This window comes from Garra rufa, chromosome 4 (genome assembly GCF_049309525.1).
Source record: "Garra rufa chromosome 4, GarRuf1.0, whole genome shotgun sequence".
In the NCBI taxonomy this organism is placed as follows: Eukaryota; Metazoa; Chordata; class Actinopteri; order Cypriniformes; family Cyprinidae; genus Garra; species Garra rufa.
Window position 1 is genome coordinate 14,154,257 of NC_133364.1, and position 20,807 is coordinate 14,175,063.

At 34.8% G+C, this 20,807-nt stretch overlaps 2 protein-coding genes across 3 annotated transcripts in view; one reads left to right on the top strand and one right to left on the bottom strand.

Annotated features, from left to right (window-relative positions):
• The window catches only part of tmem178bb (transmembrane protein 178Bb), a 114,016-nt gene extending 104,133 nt beyond the window's left edge, over nt 1–9,883 (top strand). The window contains exon 5 of the mRNA XM_073838690.1: nt 5,141–9,883. Coding sequence (XP_073694791.1) covers nt 5,141–5,391 — 251 coding nt within the window. The 3' untranslated portion in view covers nt 5,392–9,883. The remainder of the gene's footprint in view (nt 1–5,140) is intronic.
• A 6,322-nt stretch (nt 9,884–16,205) lies between these two features.
• Nucleotides 16,206–20,807, bottom strand: part of cnot4b (CCR4-NOT transcription complex, subunit 4b) — a 29,647-nt gene continuing 25,045 nt past the window's right edge. For both annotated transcript variants that reach the window (XM_073838045.1, XM_073838044.1), the window contains exon 13: nt 16,206–18,089. In XM_073838045.1, the coding sequence (XP_073694146.1) occupies nt 17,776–18,089 (314 nt within the window). In that variant the 3' untranslated portion in view covers nt 16,206–17,775. The remainder of the gene's footprint in view (nt 18,090–20,807) is intronic.

A 20,807-nucleotide genomic window follows, 5' to 3' on the forward strand; every position in this document is an offset into this window, starting at 1 on the left:
TGGATGTTATAAATTACAATTAAAATACAATTATGCTTCATTAATGAATGCAATTTAGTCAAAATGCAACTTATTTTGGCAGAATTTATAGAACCTAAATAGAAAATAAAATAATTAAATTTTTGACCTTGAAAAAACTCCTGTATCACTTGTGTCTCTTGCTCCATCAAACTTTCCCAAACTGGAAGAAGATTTGAAAACTACAAGTGATTGTCTAAAAAAAAAATAAAAAATAAAAAAAGACAAATTTTGAGATAATAAATTAATGTTTACATACATTTGTTATTATTATTATAATCATTATGAGAATAATTATTATTATTACAAATTCTGTATTCATTGATTTGATACATTACATTTTTATCTATAAAAAAAAAAAAGTATGAAATGTGCTTTACACTGCTTGGTTTCCCAACCCTGTTCCTGAAAGCATACATTTTGCATGACTGGCTTATCTGACCCATTCACTTTAGGAATTGGAGTCTCTACTAACAAGCTGCTAATAAGTGATGAGTTGAATCAGGTGTGTTTGATTAGGAAGATTTTTGGAGAAAAAAAGTAGTGTAGTGTTGATGTGTCTTCAGAAAAACGGTTGGGAAACTTGCTAATTTACCTGAATACCTGAAAACTTCTCTCAAATGTGTCCATCTGGGCTATTTTGAAAAAGAAAAAACAAACAAACAAACAAACAAAAAAGGATCCTGTATAGTAAATAAAATATCAAATCATGCAAAGTTTTTGGAATACTTCAAGGAAGAATCCTACATTAATATATTGTTAATATAAAATCATTTAATAAATCACATATATAAATATATAAACAATATTATACATGCACACATATGTATAGTAATCACATGTATAAATATTACATAAAATCTCACATATATACACAAACATATTAGTGCTGTAAAATCGATTAATCGTGATTAATCGCATCCAGAAAAAAAAGGTATATGTGTGTGTACTGTGTATGATTATATTAATGCTGGGCAATGATTAATCACGATTAATCGCATCCAAAATAAAAGTTTTTGTGTACTTAATATATGTGTGTGTACTGTGTGTATTTATATTAGCGCTGGGCAACGATTAATCGTGATTAATCTCATCCAAAATAAAAGTATTTGTATACATTATGTGTGTGTACTGTGTGTATTTATATTAGCGCTGGGCAACGATTAATCGTGATTAATCTCATCCAAAATAAAAGTTTTTGTGTACTTAATATATGTGTGTGTACTGTGTGTATTTATATTAGCGCTGGGCAACGATTAATCGTGATTAATCTCATCCAAAATAAAAGTATTTCTATACATTATGTGTGTGTACTGTGTATATTTATTGTATAAATACATATATAAAGACACATACAGTATATATTTTGAAAACATTTACATGTATTTATATATATAAATTTGTATATATTATTTGTATAAATAAGTATATTTAACATATAAACAATGTTTTTCTTAAATTTTTACATGCATGTGTGTGTATTTATATATACATAATAAATACACAGTACACACATATATAATGTACACAAAAACTTTCATTTTGGATGCAATTATTCATATTTTTTTCTTATAAACATATATTTTTCTTATAAATGTTACGTTTTTGGAATCAATCATGATTAATTGTTTGACATATGTATTTGTATGTACATATAAATACACACAGCACACACACACATGTATTATGTAAACAAACAATTTTAAATCCGATTAATCACGATTAATTGATTTGACAGCATCTCAAATGCTCTTAGCAGACTAAAGTAAGTGTACTAACACACCAACATCCACTCTCAGCTATACTGTGTACTGAGCTCAGTGTGGTAGTCAATTTCTATGCAAGTCACCCCAAGATTGCAATAATTAAAGAGTGACAGCCAGGAAGCCAGCATTAAAGCAATTATGTAATATCAATTATCTCCTGATCTCTTATCTCAGTTTACACCAACCAATATCGAGGCTCTCGACGGCGAGCATCGCTCTGTCTTTTGAAAGCAGCCACAAGCTCATCACCTCCTTACACAGATGCTCACACCAATCAACACAGCCTGTGGCCTCGTTACTGTGCATTTTGATATTCTGTTAACGCCCGTCGAGCAGAGGAAGCGGCTGACTTGTTTTGCGTCACTCTCTTCGCTCCCATAAGTGCGGCGGTGGCGGCGCCATAGAGAGCGAAGCGGAGACGCAATTAAGATGTGCGCTGGATTAATGCGATGCCCTGCGCCTGAATAATGAGATGGCAATTAAAAAGCCAATTAAGATGCTAAATTATAAAGGCAGAAGGAGCGCTGAGGGTCAGATTATGGCAGGAAGAATCCCCTCTGAATGTTCGCTCGGTCACATGGTGCGGGAAGATGAGTTTGTTAGAGCTCTTTATCAACTAGAATGTTATGACAGCGTCATCTATACAGGGCTTGACTTGCAGATAAAGCTTGTAATATATGTAACAAGGCTGGAGAAAGTGGAGCTGTGAATATGCCGAGTCTGCAACTGCATGATGGGATGTCACTGCAATGTTATGTAATATCATATAACACCACTAGCTTGTAGTATAACACGGCCAATTCAGGACATGAAAGTGGACATTGAATGCAAAAACCTTTACAAAAACGGTTTGGCATATCAAAAAACTTTTGATAACTTTTTTCCAGAATGCACTAAAGATAATCCAAGCCAAATTTGGTGGACGAGTTCAAGAAAGTATATTTTTAGAAAAATCAATATTGCAAAAAATTTTGACTTGTAGAATTGACATTTTGGTATGCATTCAACTCAGTATCAGAGGGATTGAGATAGGGCCGATTGCAGAACAGCAGAACCATACGTCACAGCAGTCACACGGCAGCAGCGCCACGGCAGCAGGCTCAGACGGTAGTGGGCGGAGTCTCCATCTGAGATCGAAAGTGGGTGAAAATAATGATCAACTTATATTTTTCTATATATTTTTAAACAGTATAAACTGAGTACAAAGCTCAAACAAAAAACAAAACAAAACTTGAGCAATAGAATGTTTTTATTTAGTTAAACCATATTTTTTACCTAATCATTTCAGTATTAACCAATTTTTCATTGTACATAATACCATGTACTATACACTATACCCATCATAAACTGGATTTTCCAAAAAATATTACAAAATCAAACAAAACATATAGCACAGAAGGCACACATTTAACAACAATAATAACCACACATTACTCGCCTAACTAAATTAGTTTAAACCTAAAATAAATCAAAACTCTTTAAACATGCAATTAATCCAGAGGCATGATTTGTTCACACACTCATTAAGGAAATGTCCATATCATCCTTAAATTCAAAGTGAAACATGAAGGGCTCTTTGGCCAGCAGACTCTCATCATTTGTTTCTGCCATTATAAAAGTTCATTATGTTGCTGCACATGAAATATAACGCGAATAACATTAAATAAATATTTTTTTATAAGGTTACACACTGATTATTTATAACTTAAACCCCATTTTTCTACCCATCCGTTGGTCGCGCATATACGCCATGTTTTTAGTTTTTTTAACACTTTTTATGCGTATTTGTAGTTCTAATCAAATCCTCGTTCAACACGCAATGTGTTGTGGGCAATATAATAGCCGTTAGAGTGCGCATTAATCCGTACTTCGAATTCTAAAGGTAAATTGTAGTAGACCGTCCGGAAATCTTTGGAATACTTTTTAGGACATACCAATTCTATTTTCGAATACTATTTAGGACGGATATTTTGTGGGACCTGATTGGGCTGCAGCAGGAGACTCCGCCCACTACCGTCTGAGCCTGCTGCCGTGGCGCTGCTGCCGTGTGACTGCTGTGACGTATGGTTCTGCTGTTCTGCAATCAGTCATTATTGGAGGGATTGACAGGGAAAATTTTTGCTTTTAGACCTTCCGGTTCAAATGTTATAAGCAGAAACATGAGTGCAATTTTGGCCTGTTGGTGGCACTAGAGAGTTTGAGATAGAGACTTCAAATTTTCAGTGGTTACATGATGAGCCTGTCTTAAATCTGTGTGCCAAATTTCATGACTTTCTCACAAGCGGTTTTATAAGATTAATAACAACACTGTGCTGAAATTACGTATGTGCCCTTAGTTCATGCTTGGTATAACACGCACCAAGTTTGGTCTAAATCTGCTAAAGTGATGAGAAGATATAGCCTTATGTCCATTTCTGCATGAATTTCATTAAATTTGTTATTAATGCAATGTGCTTTACAAAAACTTTTTCACAGGATGGTTTGAAGATGATCTAAGCCAATTTGGTGAAAACTAGGACGAGCTCAGAAAAGTATTTTTTGAAAATCTTGACTTGTAGAAACATAAATTTTGGTATGCATTCAACTCAGCATGAACCAAGGAATCAGACGAAAAATGAACCTTATTGTTTAAAAGTCATTAGGAGCAATATAACTGGAAGTTTGGCCTATTGGTGGCGCTAAAGTTTGAGATAGAGACTCCAAATTTGCAACAGTTAATATTGAGACTGTACTCTATCCATGCACCAAATTTTCCCACCAGCCGTTCTATAAGTTTAATAAGAATACACTAAAAAATTAGAAAAAAATGCATCTTACTATAAAATTTGAAATGGTCCATGCACAAAATGGCTGATATAGGGACATTTTGTATCATTTGATTTGGTATGTCACTCTGAATACAAGATGTCCATTTTTGCATAAATTTCATCAAATTCATTAACACTGTTTGTGTTTACTTCAAAGCTTTTAATAACTTTTTTTCCAGCATTGTCTGAAGAAAATCTGTGCTATTTTGATTAAAATCGGACAAACAGTCTAGGAGGAGTTCAAAAAAGTTTTTTTTTTTCTTGACCTGTAGAAATTTCCATTTTGGAAAATGCATTGGACTCGGCACAAGCCAAGGAAGTTTGCTTCTAGCCCTTACTGTGTAAAAAAGTCATTAGCAGAAATTTGAGTGCAAATTTGATCTATTGGTGGTGCTAGAGAGTTTAAGATAAAGACTCCAAATTTGTAATAGTTTATATTGTGAGTGTCTTCTATCCGTGTGCCAAATTTCATAACTTTCCAAGGCAGCTTATTAGGCTTTAGTTTCAAAGATCCTAAAATATTCTGATGATTGTCTCTCTCTTTTTCAGGCACGTTTTGCATCATTTCCTTGTGCACCTGTGTAGCAGGCATAAACTTCGAGCTGTCCCGTTACCCTCGCTACATATACGGCCTCCCAGACGACATCAGTCATGGTTACGGCTGGTCAATGTTTTGCGCCTGGGGCGGTTTGGGCCTGTCCCTCATCGCTGGCTTCTTCTGTACGCTGGCACCTTCCGTACAACCGATCCCTCGCTCCACGTGCCCCAAATCCCGCCAAGAAAATGGCACCGTGTGTTAAGGGACGGCCTCCGAAAATCCCCAAGCCCTATGTGTGCAGCTGGACAATGGGGGACAAAACATTATTAAAAAAAAGACCATAACTGAAGATTAAAATCATGTTCATTTAGAATCATTTCTAATCTCACCAACCAGGCCATTTTTTAACCACGCGTGTGAGTCTACAAATGAGTGTCCTGATCGTTTAAAAGAAAACAAAGACAAATGAAAAAATATCATGGATTATTGTAAAGAGAAAATATATTGGTGGGTCTGTCCGTCGTCAAGATCCTACACAGGAAAACTGTGTGAAGTTGTTCTGTGACTTTTGAGAGCACAAGAAAATGGTGATGAATGAAGCAAGAAATGGACAGTATTGCTCATTCTGATGCTGCAAGGATGGATATCGACATGTAGACTGATGCCTAAAAACTGCCAAACCTGGACACGACGGTATTTGTATCTGGACAGCACTACGTGCAAGTATGGAAGTCCAGTGCCAATGTTTGAAGCCCAGGAGTTCGGACAAATCAGAAGCACCAGGACCACGTGAAAGGACAACAACTTTGATGCAATTTGGATCTGTTGTGGCTAAAACCGCCAATTTGTCACAAACCCTGGAGACTATCGCAATGCCTCGTGGGACACGGCTAAAGGATCCGCTCGTGCAGATTTCAGGAAATGGAGATGCCTGCTCGTGACGTTACGTTGCTATTGCTGTACAGCAAATTGTAAAGAGAAAAATAATACCTATAATATTCCAGAAGAGAAAAAAAAAACCCTAACCGGAAAGACTTTTTTCCCCCATGTTTTCCATGTTTCATTTCTTATTCATGTCCAAAAGGTATCAGCGGACATTTCTAATATGCTTTATGTGCTTCTTTCTTTCTTTTTTTTTTTTTAGTAATTCCAATCATCTTAAGTGTGAATGAGAGTGTAGGAAGTGTGGAAATTCTTTAGCTACTATTAACATAGTATATGCGTGAGAGTGTTTTGCAGTCTCCATATGAAAAAAGTAACATAAAAATAACAATAATGCATAAAATCGAAAACCTGCCTTGGGGGAAATCAGGTAGGCTTTTGTTGAACCAAGAATTACTAGAAAGGAACGATGCCATATCCTGTTTTAGACCGCCGAACACTTAGTCCCTGTAGACACGACTGACGTAGTACGCAGAGAGACAGAAAGACGACTCAACATCACACTGTTACTGCCTTAAGCTTGTCTGGAAGGAGGCATTTATGCCATTTGATGGGAACGCATGCTGACTTCTCTTCTGAAAGCATCTATGCTTTGACAAAAGAAATCCTTATTTGAATCCAACTTCCTGCTCTGTTTAACCATGCGTCTCTTTACTTAAAGGGAGCTCCCAAAACAGGATGTGGTATGTAAGTGCCTCCTGATTACATGAGACAGCAGTGGTGCACAAAAGAGGTACATCTGTGGAATCGTGACCTCGAAACGGAGGACGGGCGCAAGCACAAAGTTCAATACAATCCCTAAACCGACACGCGATTGGTTCCCTCAAGCTGTTTGCATTATTTCTCTTCTCACGCATTCGTTTTCACAATCTGAAGCTTTTTAGCATCCATTTCCCATGCTATAAAAACGCATAAACAATCACTTGAGCAGCCATAAAACAGTGTGCTACGATGGGACACGCATCAAGGGTCACTGGTGAATCGCCACATTCATTCAGCCATGCCAAAAACCTATGCTAGGAGATTTAGCTTCGCCGCAAGACAATGTTTACAAATTTCTAGAAGGGAGATTTGCCAAAAAATACCTGCCAGGTTTCTTATTCGGTTCCTCACGTTAGTATGACGGCCAACGGCTTTACTAGCAGTTAGCCTGATGTCCATTTAAGTCTGTCGGGTTACTGCTATACTAAGAATGGATGCTTACATATTTAAAGATTTCATGAAATATGTTTGTTTTTGAAGCTGTACACATACAGTGGAGATCAAAATTAGAGAATCTATAAATACTAGATTGTTTTCTGAAATATACTTATAACTTCATCGCTCAAATTTGAAGGATTACAGAACTGTAACCACTGGAGCATGAAAGAAGATTACAACTAAAATTTTGGAGGGGTGAATCTGTCCGAAATTAGCAGGAAGTGTAGATATCCTTGTTTTGAATCACTTCAGCACATCTGTGGCTGCAGGACATCACTAGTTTCTCAAACTGCACTGGTGTGATCTTGGTCCACTTTTCTTCCACAGTAGTGGGTTTCTTAGCCATAACTTTGTCCATAACAAATATTGTCAAATTCTAACAAACCATACATCAACTGAAAGCTTATTTATTTTATTAATTTTCAACCTTTATGACTGGTTTTGTGGTCCTGGCTCAAATATGTCAAAAGTCATGGGAAAACAAATGTAAAATGTAATTTTTTTTTCATTATTCTGGAATAAGAGACCAAAACTAATGACGACTTTCATTTTACTCACATGTATATTAAGGATTGTAGAGCAGGGGTGTCCAATCCTGCTCTAGGAGTGGGACATCCTGTAGAGTTTAGCTCTGAACTGCTCCAAAAACCTGCATGGAAGTTGCTAGATCCTAGGGATAGTTCACCTAAAAATGAATATTCAGTCATTTGGTAGAAAATGGAAAAAAAAATACAATGAAAGTCAATGGCTACCAGCAACTGTCAAAGCTGTAGGACCTGTCATCTTTGGAACACAAATTAAGATATTTTTTGAGGAAATCCGAGAGCTTTCTGACTCTGCATAGACAGCAATGCAACTGACACGTTCAAGGCCTAGAAAGGTAGTAAGGACATTGATAAAATAGTCCATGTGACATACTTTTTGTGCGCAAAGAAAACAAAAATAACTTTATTCAACGATTTCTTCACTTCAGTGTCAATCTTCGATGCTTGTCATAAAAATACCACGACTACATTTCTGGGCCTTAAACGTGTCAGTTGCTTTGCTCTCTATGAGTCAGAAAGCTCTCGGATTTCATCAAAAATATCTTAAATTGTGTTCCAAAGATAAACGAAGGTCTTACGGGATTGGAATGACAGAATTGTAATTGAGTGAACTATTCCTTTACCAATCATTCCCAAAAGAAACAGCCATCCATTTTGAAAGCTTTCATTGCGTGAAGATTTTCAGATCTGTGACAAAAAGCTCCATCTCAACACCACTTCCAAAACCATTTCATGGGTCTTTCACCACAAACACAGCCAACAGTTTACCGCAAATTCTCCTCTACTCTACACTGATGAAATATAGGTTCAACAGTCTTCACTGCAAGCATTCAGAGGGTTTCTGACATATTTATGGGTGCTTTGGGTGATTCGTGTGGCTCGTTGAAGGAAAAAGACTTTGTTGCATGCTGACAATGCAATTGGGCATGAAATTACATAAACATCCAACCACACTCACACAACTCCAGAAGACTTCTTCACAATTTCCAGAAGGAGATCCCGAAGACAAATCAAGCAAACGCGGCCCTCAGCGCTCGATTACAACGTGCATGCAACAGAAAACCTGCATAAATAGACAATAAACAATCTGTTTTAGAGGCATCTTGCAACTAGTCCATCTGGCATTATATAAGATAGTGTTCCTTGACACACTTAGGAGGAAAATATGTATTTCAGTCCACAGATTATGCTCCTAGGCGAAGACATAAATGGGGTCAGACGCTGGCTGTACACAACATTTCTCAAATAAAACCAAAACACTCAGTCCTCATGTGTAATAATATTTAAAAACATACTTAAATTCACTCCTCCTTGCTTTCTTCAACAAGGCAAAGAGAGGTGTTCAATCGCAGAGTATAAAGACATCAAAGAGCACCGAAGGGCAGATGCTCGCATCAGACGCCAAGAATAAACACTTTCAATTACGGCTTAATTGGCATCCGTCCTAGACGGAAAGTGCCAGATTGGAAGCAGGTAGTGAGCTGCATCTCATAAGTTTTGTATGGATCATTGTGATGCTTATAGTGAAGTATTTCAGTCGGTCGTATAGAATCTGTGGTAATGAATAAACACTAACAGTCTAACTGTCACTTGGTGGGCATTTTAAGGACTCTCCTTAAAGGAAGATCATAAAGCGTTGGGCATGCAGGTGATATGGGCTCAGGACGACAGACACGAACACGTTACGTACATTTACACAAATGTGTTTACATCACAGCCAACAGTTGTCAGCCTTTGTTTATTTTTTTTTTGTTTGTTTGGTAATTGGGGTGGGATGGGAAATGTGGAAAAGCGGGAATATTTTTGTCTTCGAAATGTAAAAATAAATTGAAAAAAGCAGCAGAATCTGTGAAACTGCAGCTTTTGGATGGGACACTGAAGCCTAAAGGTTTATCGGATCTTTTTCATCAGTAATGTGTCTGTTGAGTACCTGAAAAAAAAAATGAATAAAACTGTAAAAAAATGTTTAAGAAAAAAGAAAAAAAAAGAGAAAATAAATCCTGGAAAAAATGTTAAAACTGTGGAATGTAATATCATTACAGAAATAAAATCTCATTGTTGTGTTTATTCGTATTGCATATTTACCTTTGTATTGTACTTACCTTTTGTGTTATTTCAAGGCATTCAAAAAGTCGAAGAAGACACATAAATAATTAAAATAAAGAAAAAAGTAATAAAAAAGATGTAAAATAAATAAATACATAAAACTATATATTATACTATATTATTCATATTTGTACATTAAATATGTTTAATATTCATTTAATTATTTAAATAAATAAATAATATAAATAAAATAAAATACCAAAAAAAAAAGTAACCTTACTGCAAAGTATTTACAAAAAATGTAATAAAAAAATGACACAAAATACACAAAAAAGAAAAAGAAAAAGGAAAACAAAAGAAAAAAAAAACGGCAGTCTAGCAAGACAAATAAAAATTTTACAACATTTTAATAATTACTGGTAATTTATAAATACACTATTGTACACAATTTTTTTTTTTACATAATGTTAAGATATACATTTATTTATTTAATGACCTTAATTAATAAATGCTGTAAAATTACTTTGTTTTTAATTCCTGATACATAATGTATTAACTAATGTTAGTTAAGAAGAAAATTACAGAATGGCAGTCTTGAAAGACAATAATAAAAAAAAAACTTTATATGTTCATGGTAAATTTATTAATACACTATTGTTCATTGTTAATTTTTGTACATGTTATTTATATATTTATTTAACACCCTTAATTAATAAATGCTGTAAAAATCAGTTTTTAATTCCTGATACCTAATACATAAATTAATATTTAAAAAATGTAACCTTACTGCAAAGGGTTTCCAAAAATCATAATAAAAATGTTTAACTAGAAAAGAAAAAAGAGCAAATGACAGAAAAATGACAAGACATAAATATAAAAATAAAAACTTTACAATATTATTCAATTAGTTAACATTAAAGCATTAGGTATCATGAAAAATTATAAAGCATTTTAATGGTAATATATTATAAATATACTATTGTACATTTTCAATTCATTTTTCGTACATATTCATTTATATATTTATTTAAAAACCATAATTAATAAATGCTTTTAGAATCAGTTTTTAATCCTGATACCTAATACATAAACTAATATTTAAAAAATGTAACCTTACTGAAAAGGTTTCCAAAAATCATAATAAAAATGTTTAGTTAAAGGAGAAAAGAAAATGACAGGATTACGGTCATAATGAGACAAAAACATAAAAAAAAAAAAAAAAAAAAAAAAATACAATATTGCTCAACTGGCTAACATTAATGCATTAGGAATCATGAAAAATTATAAAGCATTTTGGTAAATGTAATTATAAATACACTATTGTACATTGTCAATTTTATATATTTAACAACCTTAATTAATAAATCCATAAAAAATCAGTTTTTAAGTCCCAATACCTAATACATTAACTAATATTAATTAAAAAATATATATATATATAAATTGAACCTTACTTTCCAAATCATAATATTTAAATATGGGAAAAAATGTATTTTGTAACATGTTTTTGTACATGTTAATTTATACATTTATTTAACAACCTAGAACAACAAATGCTGTAAAAGCATTTCATTTCCTGAAACCTAATGCAATAATGTTAAAAAAGAGAACCTTACTTCAAAGAGTTTCCAAAAATCGTAATAAAAACATTTAACTAGAAAAAAGAAAAGAAAAAGAAAATGACAGGACGGCAGTCTAGCGAGACATAAAGATCAGTGAAGTTCACTTGCTGACATTTAAGGCAAGTAAAATCACCATGGCAACAAATATGATGATGTTATTATCTGATCAACTGTGCAAACCGCTGAAACCGATCCAGAGAAAGGAGAGAGAAAAGAACAAGGATGAAAAACACAGAGGGCAAACTCATCAAACGTGATAACAGCGAGCCGAGTCTGAGGGAAGCCGACGTGACGGAGGCAATAACTAACTAGCTCTCGTACTAGATATGTTGGCTAAGAAAGTACAAAACAAAAACATCTTACGGGCTGATTTAAAGAGATGAAAAACCTGTGTTCGAGGCTTGATGAATACTTCATGAATGCATTTAGAGCGAGCGCGCTGCTATGAATAACCACCTCTGATTAGGATGGGTCTGTGTGTTCTCTATCAGGCCTCTTGAGACAATGAGTATTGACCCTGCTGTTGATGACGGGCGACAGAAACACAAGCGCTTTCACTTGAGAGCGTTTAGATCACTGCTCCGAGACGCCCAGACCAATGCTTATCAGCTGCCGGGGGGAGGGACCCGAAAATGGGTCACGGGCCTGTTTTGAAGGGAAAAAACAATGCAAAATGCAAATTATAAGATGCAACTAACCGTATAAAAATAAACAGGATTATGAAGTCTTAAAAGTGAAGTGGAAACACTTCTCATATCGTTTACTGACTACATAAAAGAGCAGGAGAACTCATTGTTAGGTTCACAAGAGCATGGGCAGTTTGAGATCCACGCGATCCCAATTAAATTGATTAGAAGTTCGCTGGCCATGAAGATACAAACGCTATGGAAGCTGTTTTCGTCACGGAATGGAAAACAAAAAGGTAATTTTTAATCTTAAAAGGACTTTTTATCTCACAATTTTTTCTCAGAATTGCGTGACAAACTCGCAACTGTGAGTTATAAAGTCAGAATGGCATGATATAAACTAGAAATGATGAGAAAGTCAGAAACACATGATATAAGTTTTAAATTGTGAAAAATGAAGTCAGTTGCGTGATAAACTCGAAATTACAAGAAATAGTCAGCATTGTGTGATATAAACTCGAAATTACGAAAAATAAACTCGAAATTACGAGAAATAGTTATTAAAGTTAGAGTTGCGGGATATAAACTTGAAATTGTGAGAAATACCTAGTCAGAATTGCGTGATATAAACACAAAATTAAAAAAAGTAAAGTAAAAGTTGTGTGATGTAAACTCGAAATTACAAGAAATAAAGTCAGAATTGTGTGAAATTAATTGTCTTGAAATTAATAGATAGTCAGAACTACATGATATAAACTCAAAATTATGAGTTATAAAGTCAGATTTGCGGGATATAAACTCGAAATGACAAGAAACAAAGTCAGAATTGCATAATATAAACTTGAAATAAAGAGAAATAAAGTGAGAATTGTGTGATATAAACTCGAATTTAAGAGAAATAGTTAAAATTATGTCATTTAAACTCAAAATTACAAGAAATAAAGTCAGAATTGTGTGATATAAACTCGAAATTAAATGAAATAGTTTAAATTACGTCATATAAACTCAAAATTACAAGAAATAAAGTCAGGATTGTGTGATATAAACTCGAAATTAAGAGAAATAGTTTAAATTACGTCATATAAACTCAAAATCACAAGAAATAAAGTCAGGATTGTGTGATATAAACTCGAAATTAAGAGAAATAGTTAAAATTGTCATATAAACTGAAAATCACTTGAAATAAAGTCAGAATTGTGTGATATAAACTCTAAATTAAGTGAAATAGTTTAAATTACGTCATATAAACTCAAAATTACAAGAAATAAAGTCAGGATTGTGTGATATAAACTCGAAATTAAGTGAAATAGTTTAAATTACGTCATATAAACTCAAAATTACAAGAAATAAAGTCAGGATTGTGTGATATAAACTCGAAATTAAGAGAAAGAGTTAAAATTATGTCATATAAACTCAAAATTACAAGAAATAAAGTCAGGATTGTGTGATATAAACTCGAAATTAAGAGAAATAGTTAAAATTATGTCATATAAACTCAAAATTACAAGAAATAAAGTCAGAATTGTGTGATATAAACTCGAAATTAAGAGAAATAGTTAAAATTATGTCATATAAACTCAAAATTACAAGAAATAAAGTCAGGATTGTGTGATATAAACTCGAAATTAAGAGAAATAGTTAAAATTATGTCATATAAACTCAAAATTACAAGAAATAAAGTCAGAATTGTGTGATATAAACTCGAAATTAAGAGAAATAGTTTAAATTACATCATATAAACTCAAAATTACAAGAAATAAAGTCAGGATTGTGTGATATAAACTCGAAATTACTTGAAATAAAGTCATATATATGAACTTGAAATTACGAAAAATAAAGTCAGTTGTGATATAAAAAAAATCTAAATTATGAGAAATAGTCAGAATTATGTGATATAAACTCAAAATTATGAGAAATAAAGTCAGAACTACGTGATGTAAACTAGAAATTTGAGAGAAATGGTGTCAGAATTGCATGATACAAACTGTGAGAAATAAAGTCAGAGTTGAGAAATTCAAACTTGCAATTGCGAGTTATAAAGTTAGAGTTGTGGAATATAAACTCGAAATTGTAAGAAATAAAGTCAGAATTGCAAGATACAAACACAATTGTGAGTTATAAAGTTAGAGTTGCGTGATATAAACTCGAAATTGCAAGAAATATCTAAAGTCAGGATTGCGTAATTGCGAGTTATAAAGTTAGAGTTGCGAAATATAAACTCAGTGATTGAAACGGGCTTCCATAAAAGCCCACAGTGAATTTCAGTTGTGGTTTTTATTTTTATTTGTTCAAGAAAAACACTTTGGTTTTGAATGATTCATATTTTTTTCATTTTATTTTTACATTTTTAGTTTTCATTTTCTGTAATTCTGTATTCATTTAATAATTCTATTTGCTTTTTTAAATATATAATTTATAACAGTTCCAATGTTGTTTCTGCAATAATTCCATTATATTTCAACTTTATTTTGAATTTTTTAAAATTGGTCATAGATTTAGTAACACAGATTCAGACCTTAATGGTTCTCTGAAGGATTCATTAAGTGCTTTTAAAAGGAATAAATATTTGGGGAAAAAAATACCATTCCATTGCCAAAAGATGGAAAGGAATAAATGCAACTAGTTGACCTATATGTGACCCTGGACCACAAAACCAGTCTTAAGTCGCTGGGGTATAATTGTAGCAATAGCCAAAAATACATTGTATGGGTCAAAATTATTGATTTTTCTTATATGCCAAAAATCATTAGGAAATTAAGTAAAGATCATGTTCCATGAAGATTTTTTTGTAAAATTCCTACTATAAATATATCAAAAAGTAATTTTTGATTAGTAATATGCATTGTTAAGAACTTAATTTGGAGATCTTTAAAGGTGATTTTCTCAGTATTTTGATTTTTTTGCACCCTCAGATTCCAGATTTTCAAATAGATGTATCTCGGCCAAATATTGTCCTATCCTTACAAATCATATACCAATAGAAAGCTTATTTATTGAGCTTTCATATGATGTATACATCGCAGTTTTGTAAAATTTAACCTTATGGTTTTGTGGTCCAGGGTCACATATTTGAAATAATAAATACTATTCAAGCATATTTAATAGATTTTTTATATATAAAATATTACTTCCCAAAGGCAAGATGTTTATCTGTAATAAGACACTTTCATGAATTTTAAAAAGATGCTAACTACATTCAAGTGTCACAGTCAGCTGCAAGCTGTATGACTTTCAATAAAAAGAACTGACTCACTCACTCGAACCGAATCATTCGTTTGGAAATTGGACTACACTGGTCATGCGGTCAGTCTAGTGCTGAAGATTCAGTATTGTTCTGCTGAATAAGTTGTGCAGCAAAAAAAAAAAAAAAAAAAAAAAAAAAAACTAGCTAAGAACCACTGGCCTAGACAAGTGTGATTTCAGGTTGTGCCTCATTGAACTAATTACACCATTAAATAACACGGTTATACATATGCAAATCATTTCAGGTGATAAAACGGAAACGAGGCTCTCGATCATTCAGTCTCTAAATATATATATATTGACTCAACCACTCTACACAGGAATACATTACGTATTTGGGTCATTATAACTGAGGCCCTGGAGAAAACACATGCCCAGTCACTGCAGTTTCAGTATTGCATATTTGCTGGCAGCTTCCAGTGCCAATTAGATCAGCACTGCAGTAATTTAAGCACGAGAGCATGACAGAGTGGCTCTGCTGAGCGTTTGAAAGCCGAGCGCTCGGTAAGCTCGCTGCGAACGCCTAATGCACTCTTGACATTATCTGGGAGCCGCTGCCTCTTTACTGAGATAAAGTTAATTGGGCCGCACCGAAAGTATTTGAAGGCTCGTGCACCGGAGGTTGGTATCGACACCCACTAGATGGAACAAAAAAAAAATAAAAAATTAAGTACCACCCTCTTCCAGACCTGATCTCTAGAAGAAGCAATTGACGCAAATGAGGAGGATGTGTCCAAGCGCTGAGCAAGAACGTGCGAACGTGAGCCCATCACCGCCTTTCATCACGTCTCAAAGTGCTGACAGACAAAACAAATAAATGAGAAAAAGAGAAAGATCACTTGGACTCAAGCATGACATTTCATTTTTTTATTTAAGATTTAGTTTTTATTTTCCTCCAGACCTTTAGAGAGGTACAATTTCCTTCAGCTCTTCATTTTTTTCTTACATGTAAAACCCAAGTTAAACTGTACTGGTTTCGTCGTCAGAGAGATTTAATTTATTCATTCCTGTTGAATACTGTTGAATACCGAACTGTCGGCAGGAACCTACACAGCTGATACAGGATTAAGACCGTTAAAAGAAAACTGAGAACGGGGGGAGTAGGAGTGACGAACTGTGTTAACCATCCCGGACGAGCCCCCATCTGTATTGCCGAAACATCAGTTGCCCGGTAGTGCAGCTATCCCAGCTTTCCCATTTATATCGTGCAAATTAACTGCTACAGACACGCATGTCATGATCACATCCTCATGAATTTCCATCATTCGAAAAGCCCTTTAACCCTGATTAGTTTCTTCACGCAAACACCAATCGCAAGTTTCACGCCACGCATTCACACGACGCAGCATTTTGACTCTAGATCTAGTTCCTAAAACTCTGTACACCTCGCATACCTTCAAGTTTCTTCAGGGAGCATAGTCAGAGCGTAAACACTGATTAGGCCACGTACGTCGAGGCAGCTATGTGAGACGCCACACGGTGGCGTCCCGTGTGCTACATGAGCCCTGCGTTTGAAAGGGGTCGGCGGGACCCGGCTCTCAATTCCTCTTAATTTCGCGACACGCCGCGCCGCCCTCTGATACAGAGGTTAACCGCGGTGTTGCGAACTAAAGTGGAAGACCCCCCTGACCAACCAGGCAATTTGGCGGAAAGGTCAAAGGCAAAGGCCTGCATCCATCTACAGCTAAATGCCACGCCGAGAGCGGCCACCACGTTTATGACCCCTAAAAATGCATCTCCCTTTTAACAAGGGCACAGAAAGGTAGAACAAAGTTAAAGGCCAAAGATCCTCGGGAAAAAGTGCTTTTTGCTTCGCCATCATTATGCCTTTGATCCGTCGGAATAATGGAAGTCAAGTACCCTTTTGATCAAGCGCAAAAACTGAAGCCCTGTTTTGATTTTGGATATCTACTTGATTGCTTAGCTGCATGGCTTTAAGGATTCTCACAGGAAGTAGCACCTCTGTTGTGCAGATGGACGAACAGGTGCTGTTATTTTTGGTTTAGCTTTGAAGGCAGACTCTTATTTCTAAATCAAGACACTTTTGCTTTGATTCATTCCATTTGGTTCCAATGGAATTTCAGGAGCGCGCATCATTGATGATGCGCTGTTTAGAGCACTGGTATGAAGTTCCAAAATGATGTAGTGACGTTAACATTCTGTTTTACTAAGGAGCTTGTTTAGGTCTCATATCTGTGACAACTGGCTTATTTGAATCGGGGAAAGCTGGAACAGAGCACTTGGGCAACTAGGAAAAAGAAAGACTAAACCAAGAGAAACACAAATCCGGGATAAAAATGAGCGCAAGATGAAGAGAGAAAACAATACATAATCTTGTTATTTTGTTAATAGCTTTGTACTGATTCGTCTGCCGTGTTTGTCAGCTGTTCTTCGGATAAGGGGAATAGGATTTTCACAGTTCCTAATGGCGGTCCATGCCGGCACTCTGTAGCAGATCTGTGGGGGCCTGGGCTGAGGCTCTGAACGCGGTCTGGAAGCCTGGGGGAGGTGAGTGGAACTGGGTGGCGGGGTTGGCCGTGGCTGTGGTTGGGTACGGGGTCCAGCCGGCTCTGTGGGGGAACTGGGCTCCGAAGGGGTTGCTGTGTGGGGGCTGGGGGGGCACTGTGGAACCGGAGGGGACATCCATCTCTGTGAGCGCCTGCAAGGATTTGAGCCAGTGGGGAGGATTGTCATCCTGCAGAGAGTCCAGACTGTTGCCTGAGGATGCTGGAATACCTAATGGTGATAGGAAAAAAAAAAAAAAATTAAATATGTTAAAGATAGTTCTACTTTAAAAGTCACATCTTAAAAGCTAATTTTTTTTATTAATGTTAAAAAACAGCATTAGTGTAATCAAGTGAAAAGTAACAGGAGTTTCCTTGAATATATGCGAGTATACACATCTTAATATTTTTGGATAAAGAAATTTATTGTTTTTAGAGAATCACATAGCATGACATCTTACAATCTAAACTAATCTTGTCATGTAATTAAAAATTATGTTTGACGATGTTTGATAATTTTCTTGATTTCAATTTTTAAAATTGTAATTTTCCGCTGGAATGCCACTCTTTCGTGAGTGTGCATAGGAGAGTTAGCAGAAGCTAGAGATTACAGTTTATAAAGTTTTAAATATGAATATTTTTCTTATACAAACACAGGCCTTTATTAACCCCCTGGAGCGATGTGGAGCACTTTTTATGATAGATGGATGCAGTTTTTGGGGGGGCTTCTTGGAAGAGCCAGGACATTTTTTAATAAAACTCTGATTGTATTCTTCTGAAAGAAGAAAGTCATATACACCTAGGATGGCTTGAGGTCGAGTAAATCATCCCTTAAGTTATAAAATTACTTCAGAGTCAACTGATTCAAATCAACTGATTCAAACAGTTGCAAAGTTATAAAAACATAAATTGTGAATATCTGGAGAGATGGAATTGAACAACTTTAAACGTAACTCCACTTAAAATGTTTTTTTTTTTGTTTTTTTTTATTAATGTTGAAAAAAGCATTAAAGGTAAAAAGGGAATTTCCTTGATATATGAGAGTGTACACATCTTAATATTTTTGGATAACGAATAAAAAAAAATTGAACTAACCTTGCCATGTTATTGAAGAAGGTCAAATTATCTAATATTTTAGAAGATTTAAGCTTGACGCAGTCATGAGGGTCTTACACCATCTCTACAATATCCTTTTCTTGATTTAATTTTCCTTTTTTTTTGCTGAAACGCCACTCTCTTGGCGAATGCATGCACCACACATTATGGTTTATATTTTTAAATATGGATATTTTTCTTACACAAACACATCAATTCATTTCAGAAGGCCTTTATTAACCCCTGGAACTGCATGAAGCACTTTTTATGATGGATGGATGCACTTCATTGGATTCAGAAATCTCAACACCCATTCACTGCCATTATAAAATCTGGAAGACTCCAACTTCTTTAAATTGTGCCATGAAGGAAAAATCTAAATTAATATTATATCAGAAATTAAAGACATGGTTATCATAGAAGTGCATTCAAGACATTACATGTATAATTCGCACTGTTAAATAAATGAACAGATTTAGAGTCAACTGATTTAAACTGTTGCAAAGTTATAAAAACAGAAATTGTGAACATCTACTGTCAGATTAAATTGGAATTAAATTACTTTAATCATAACTGCATACTGTACCAACCAGAACTGAGCAACAGTTTGCTTTGTCAACAATCCATTTATCATGTAGGCAACATTTTTAAATAATTAGCAATAAAAGGATTAATTACATAAGGAAACGGGGCATTTTTGGGTGCCTTTGCACCACTTAAAACATGCCGGCCTGCTGTGAGCTATTAATTCCAAACCCCCTGTGGATGATGGATGCTGCCGGCAGCCGCTGAGAGCACCCAGACAATATCCGTGACATCCATACAGATTGCAACTTCAACCTTAGGGAGCAACAGATAAGACGTTGCCATTTCCCTTCAACCCGGGGGAGAAAAATGGCAAAACTTTGCTTGAAGTATTGATCACAAATATAGCTGCACAATTCAGTTCTTGTCTACCAAGCTGTAGCTCTAACAATAAGATACAGAAGAATGCTGTAAAAATGCTATCCACTTTGTATTCTGATTGATGGAGGTGTGCAGTATTTTTGTGTGATATCCGATTTAGTCCACATGGATGCGCTTTAGACTGCCTGAAAGCACAGGAGATCAAATTGATCTGAAACGTGTGCCCTCTTCTATGGCCCTTAAAATGGCTTTACATCTCTGACATTTTTAGTGAAAAGGTTACAGAATAAATGTTTAAAAAGCCTAAATGCATTATTCATTTTAGCTCCCCAAGGCACAATTTGAACAGGCTTGGTTTTTCCTGAGGTCAGGTAAATTTGTTTCACAAATGTGTTTTGTGATTTTAATCCAGTTAGAATCTAACATGTTAATCTGTTATGCTCACACATTCAAAAAGATTGAGAAAACGACTCAATATTAAATCACGTTAATATTAATTTTAAATACAGAGAATTAACCGTGAATAATTAAAACCTGTCATTTCACTAGGCAAAATGAATTATAATTTTTTCAGTGTTTAACTATTTCAAAAATGAGATGCAAAACTGCCGTTTCAATGCAGACGATCCCAGTCGAGCGAAACGATTAGTCATTTAAAAAAATAAATATAGTTTTTTTATGCTTTAACAACAAATGCTCATCTTGCACTAGCTTGACCAAACGCATTACGTAATCACATTGGAAAGGTCACGTGTGACATAGTCAAACTCCCTTTACAAAAAAAGGTAAAACAACCATTTAGGATGATTTTGAAGTTGAAGGAGTACCCTACCTTTTAGAAACAAAGTATAAAGGTTTCTGTGCACTAGTGCAAGATGAGCATTTGTGGTTAAAAAGTATAGGGTATGGCGGGGTTAAAGGCGCCCTGGGGTAAAAGGCACCTTTATTA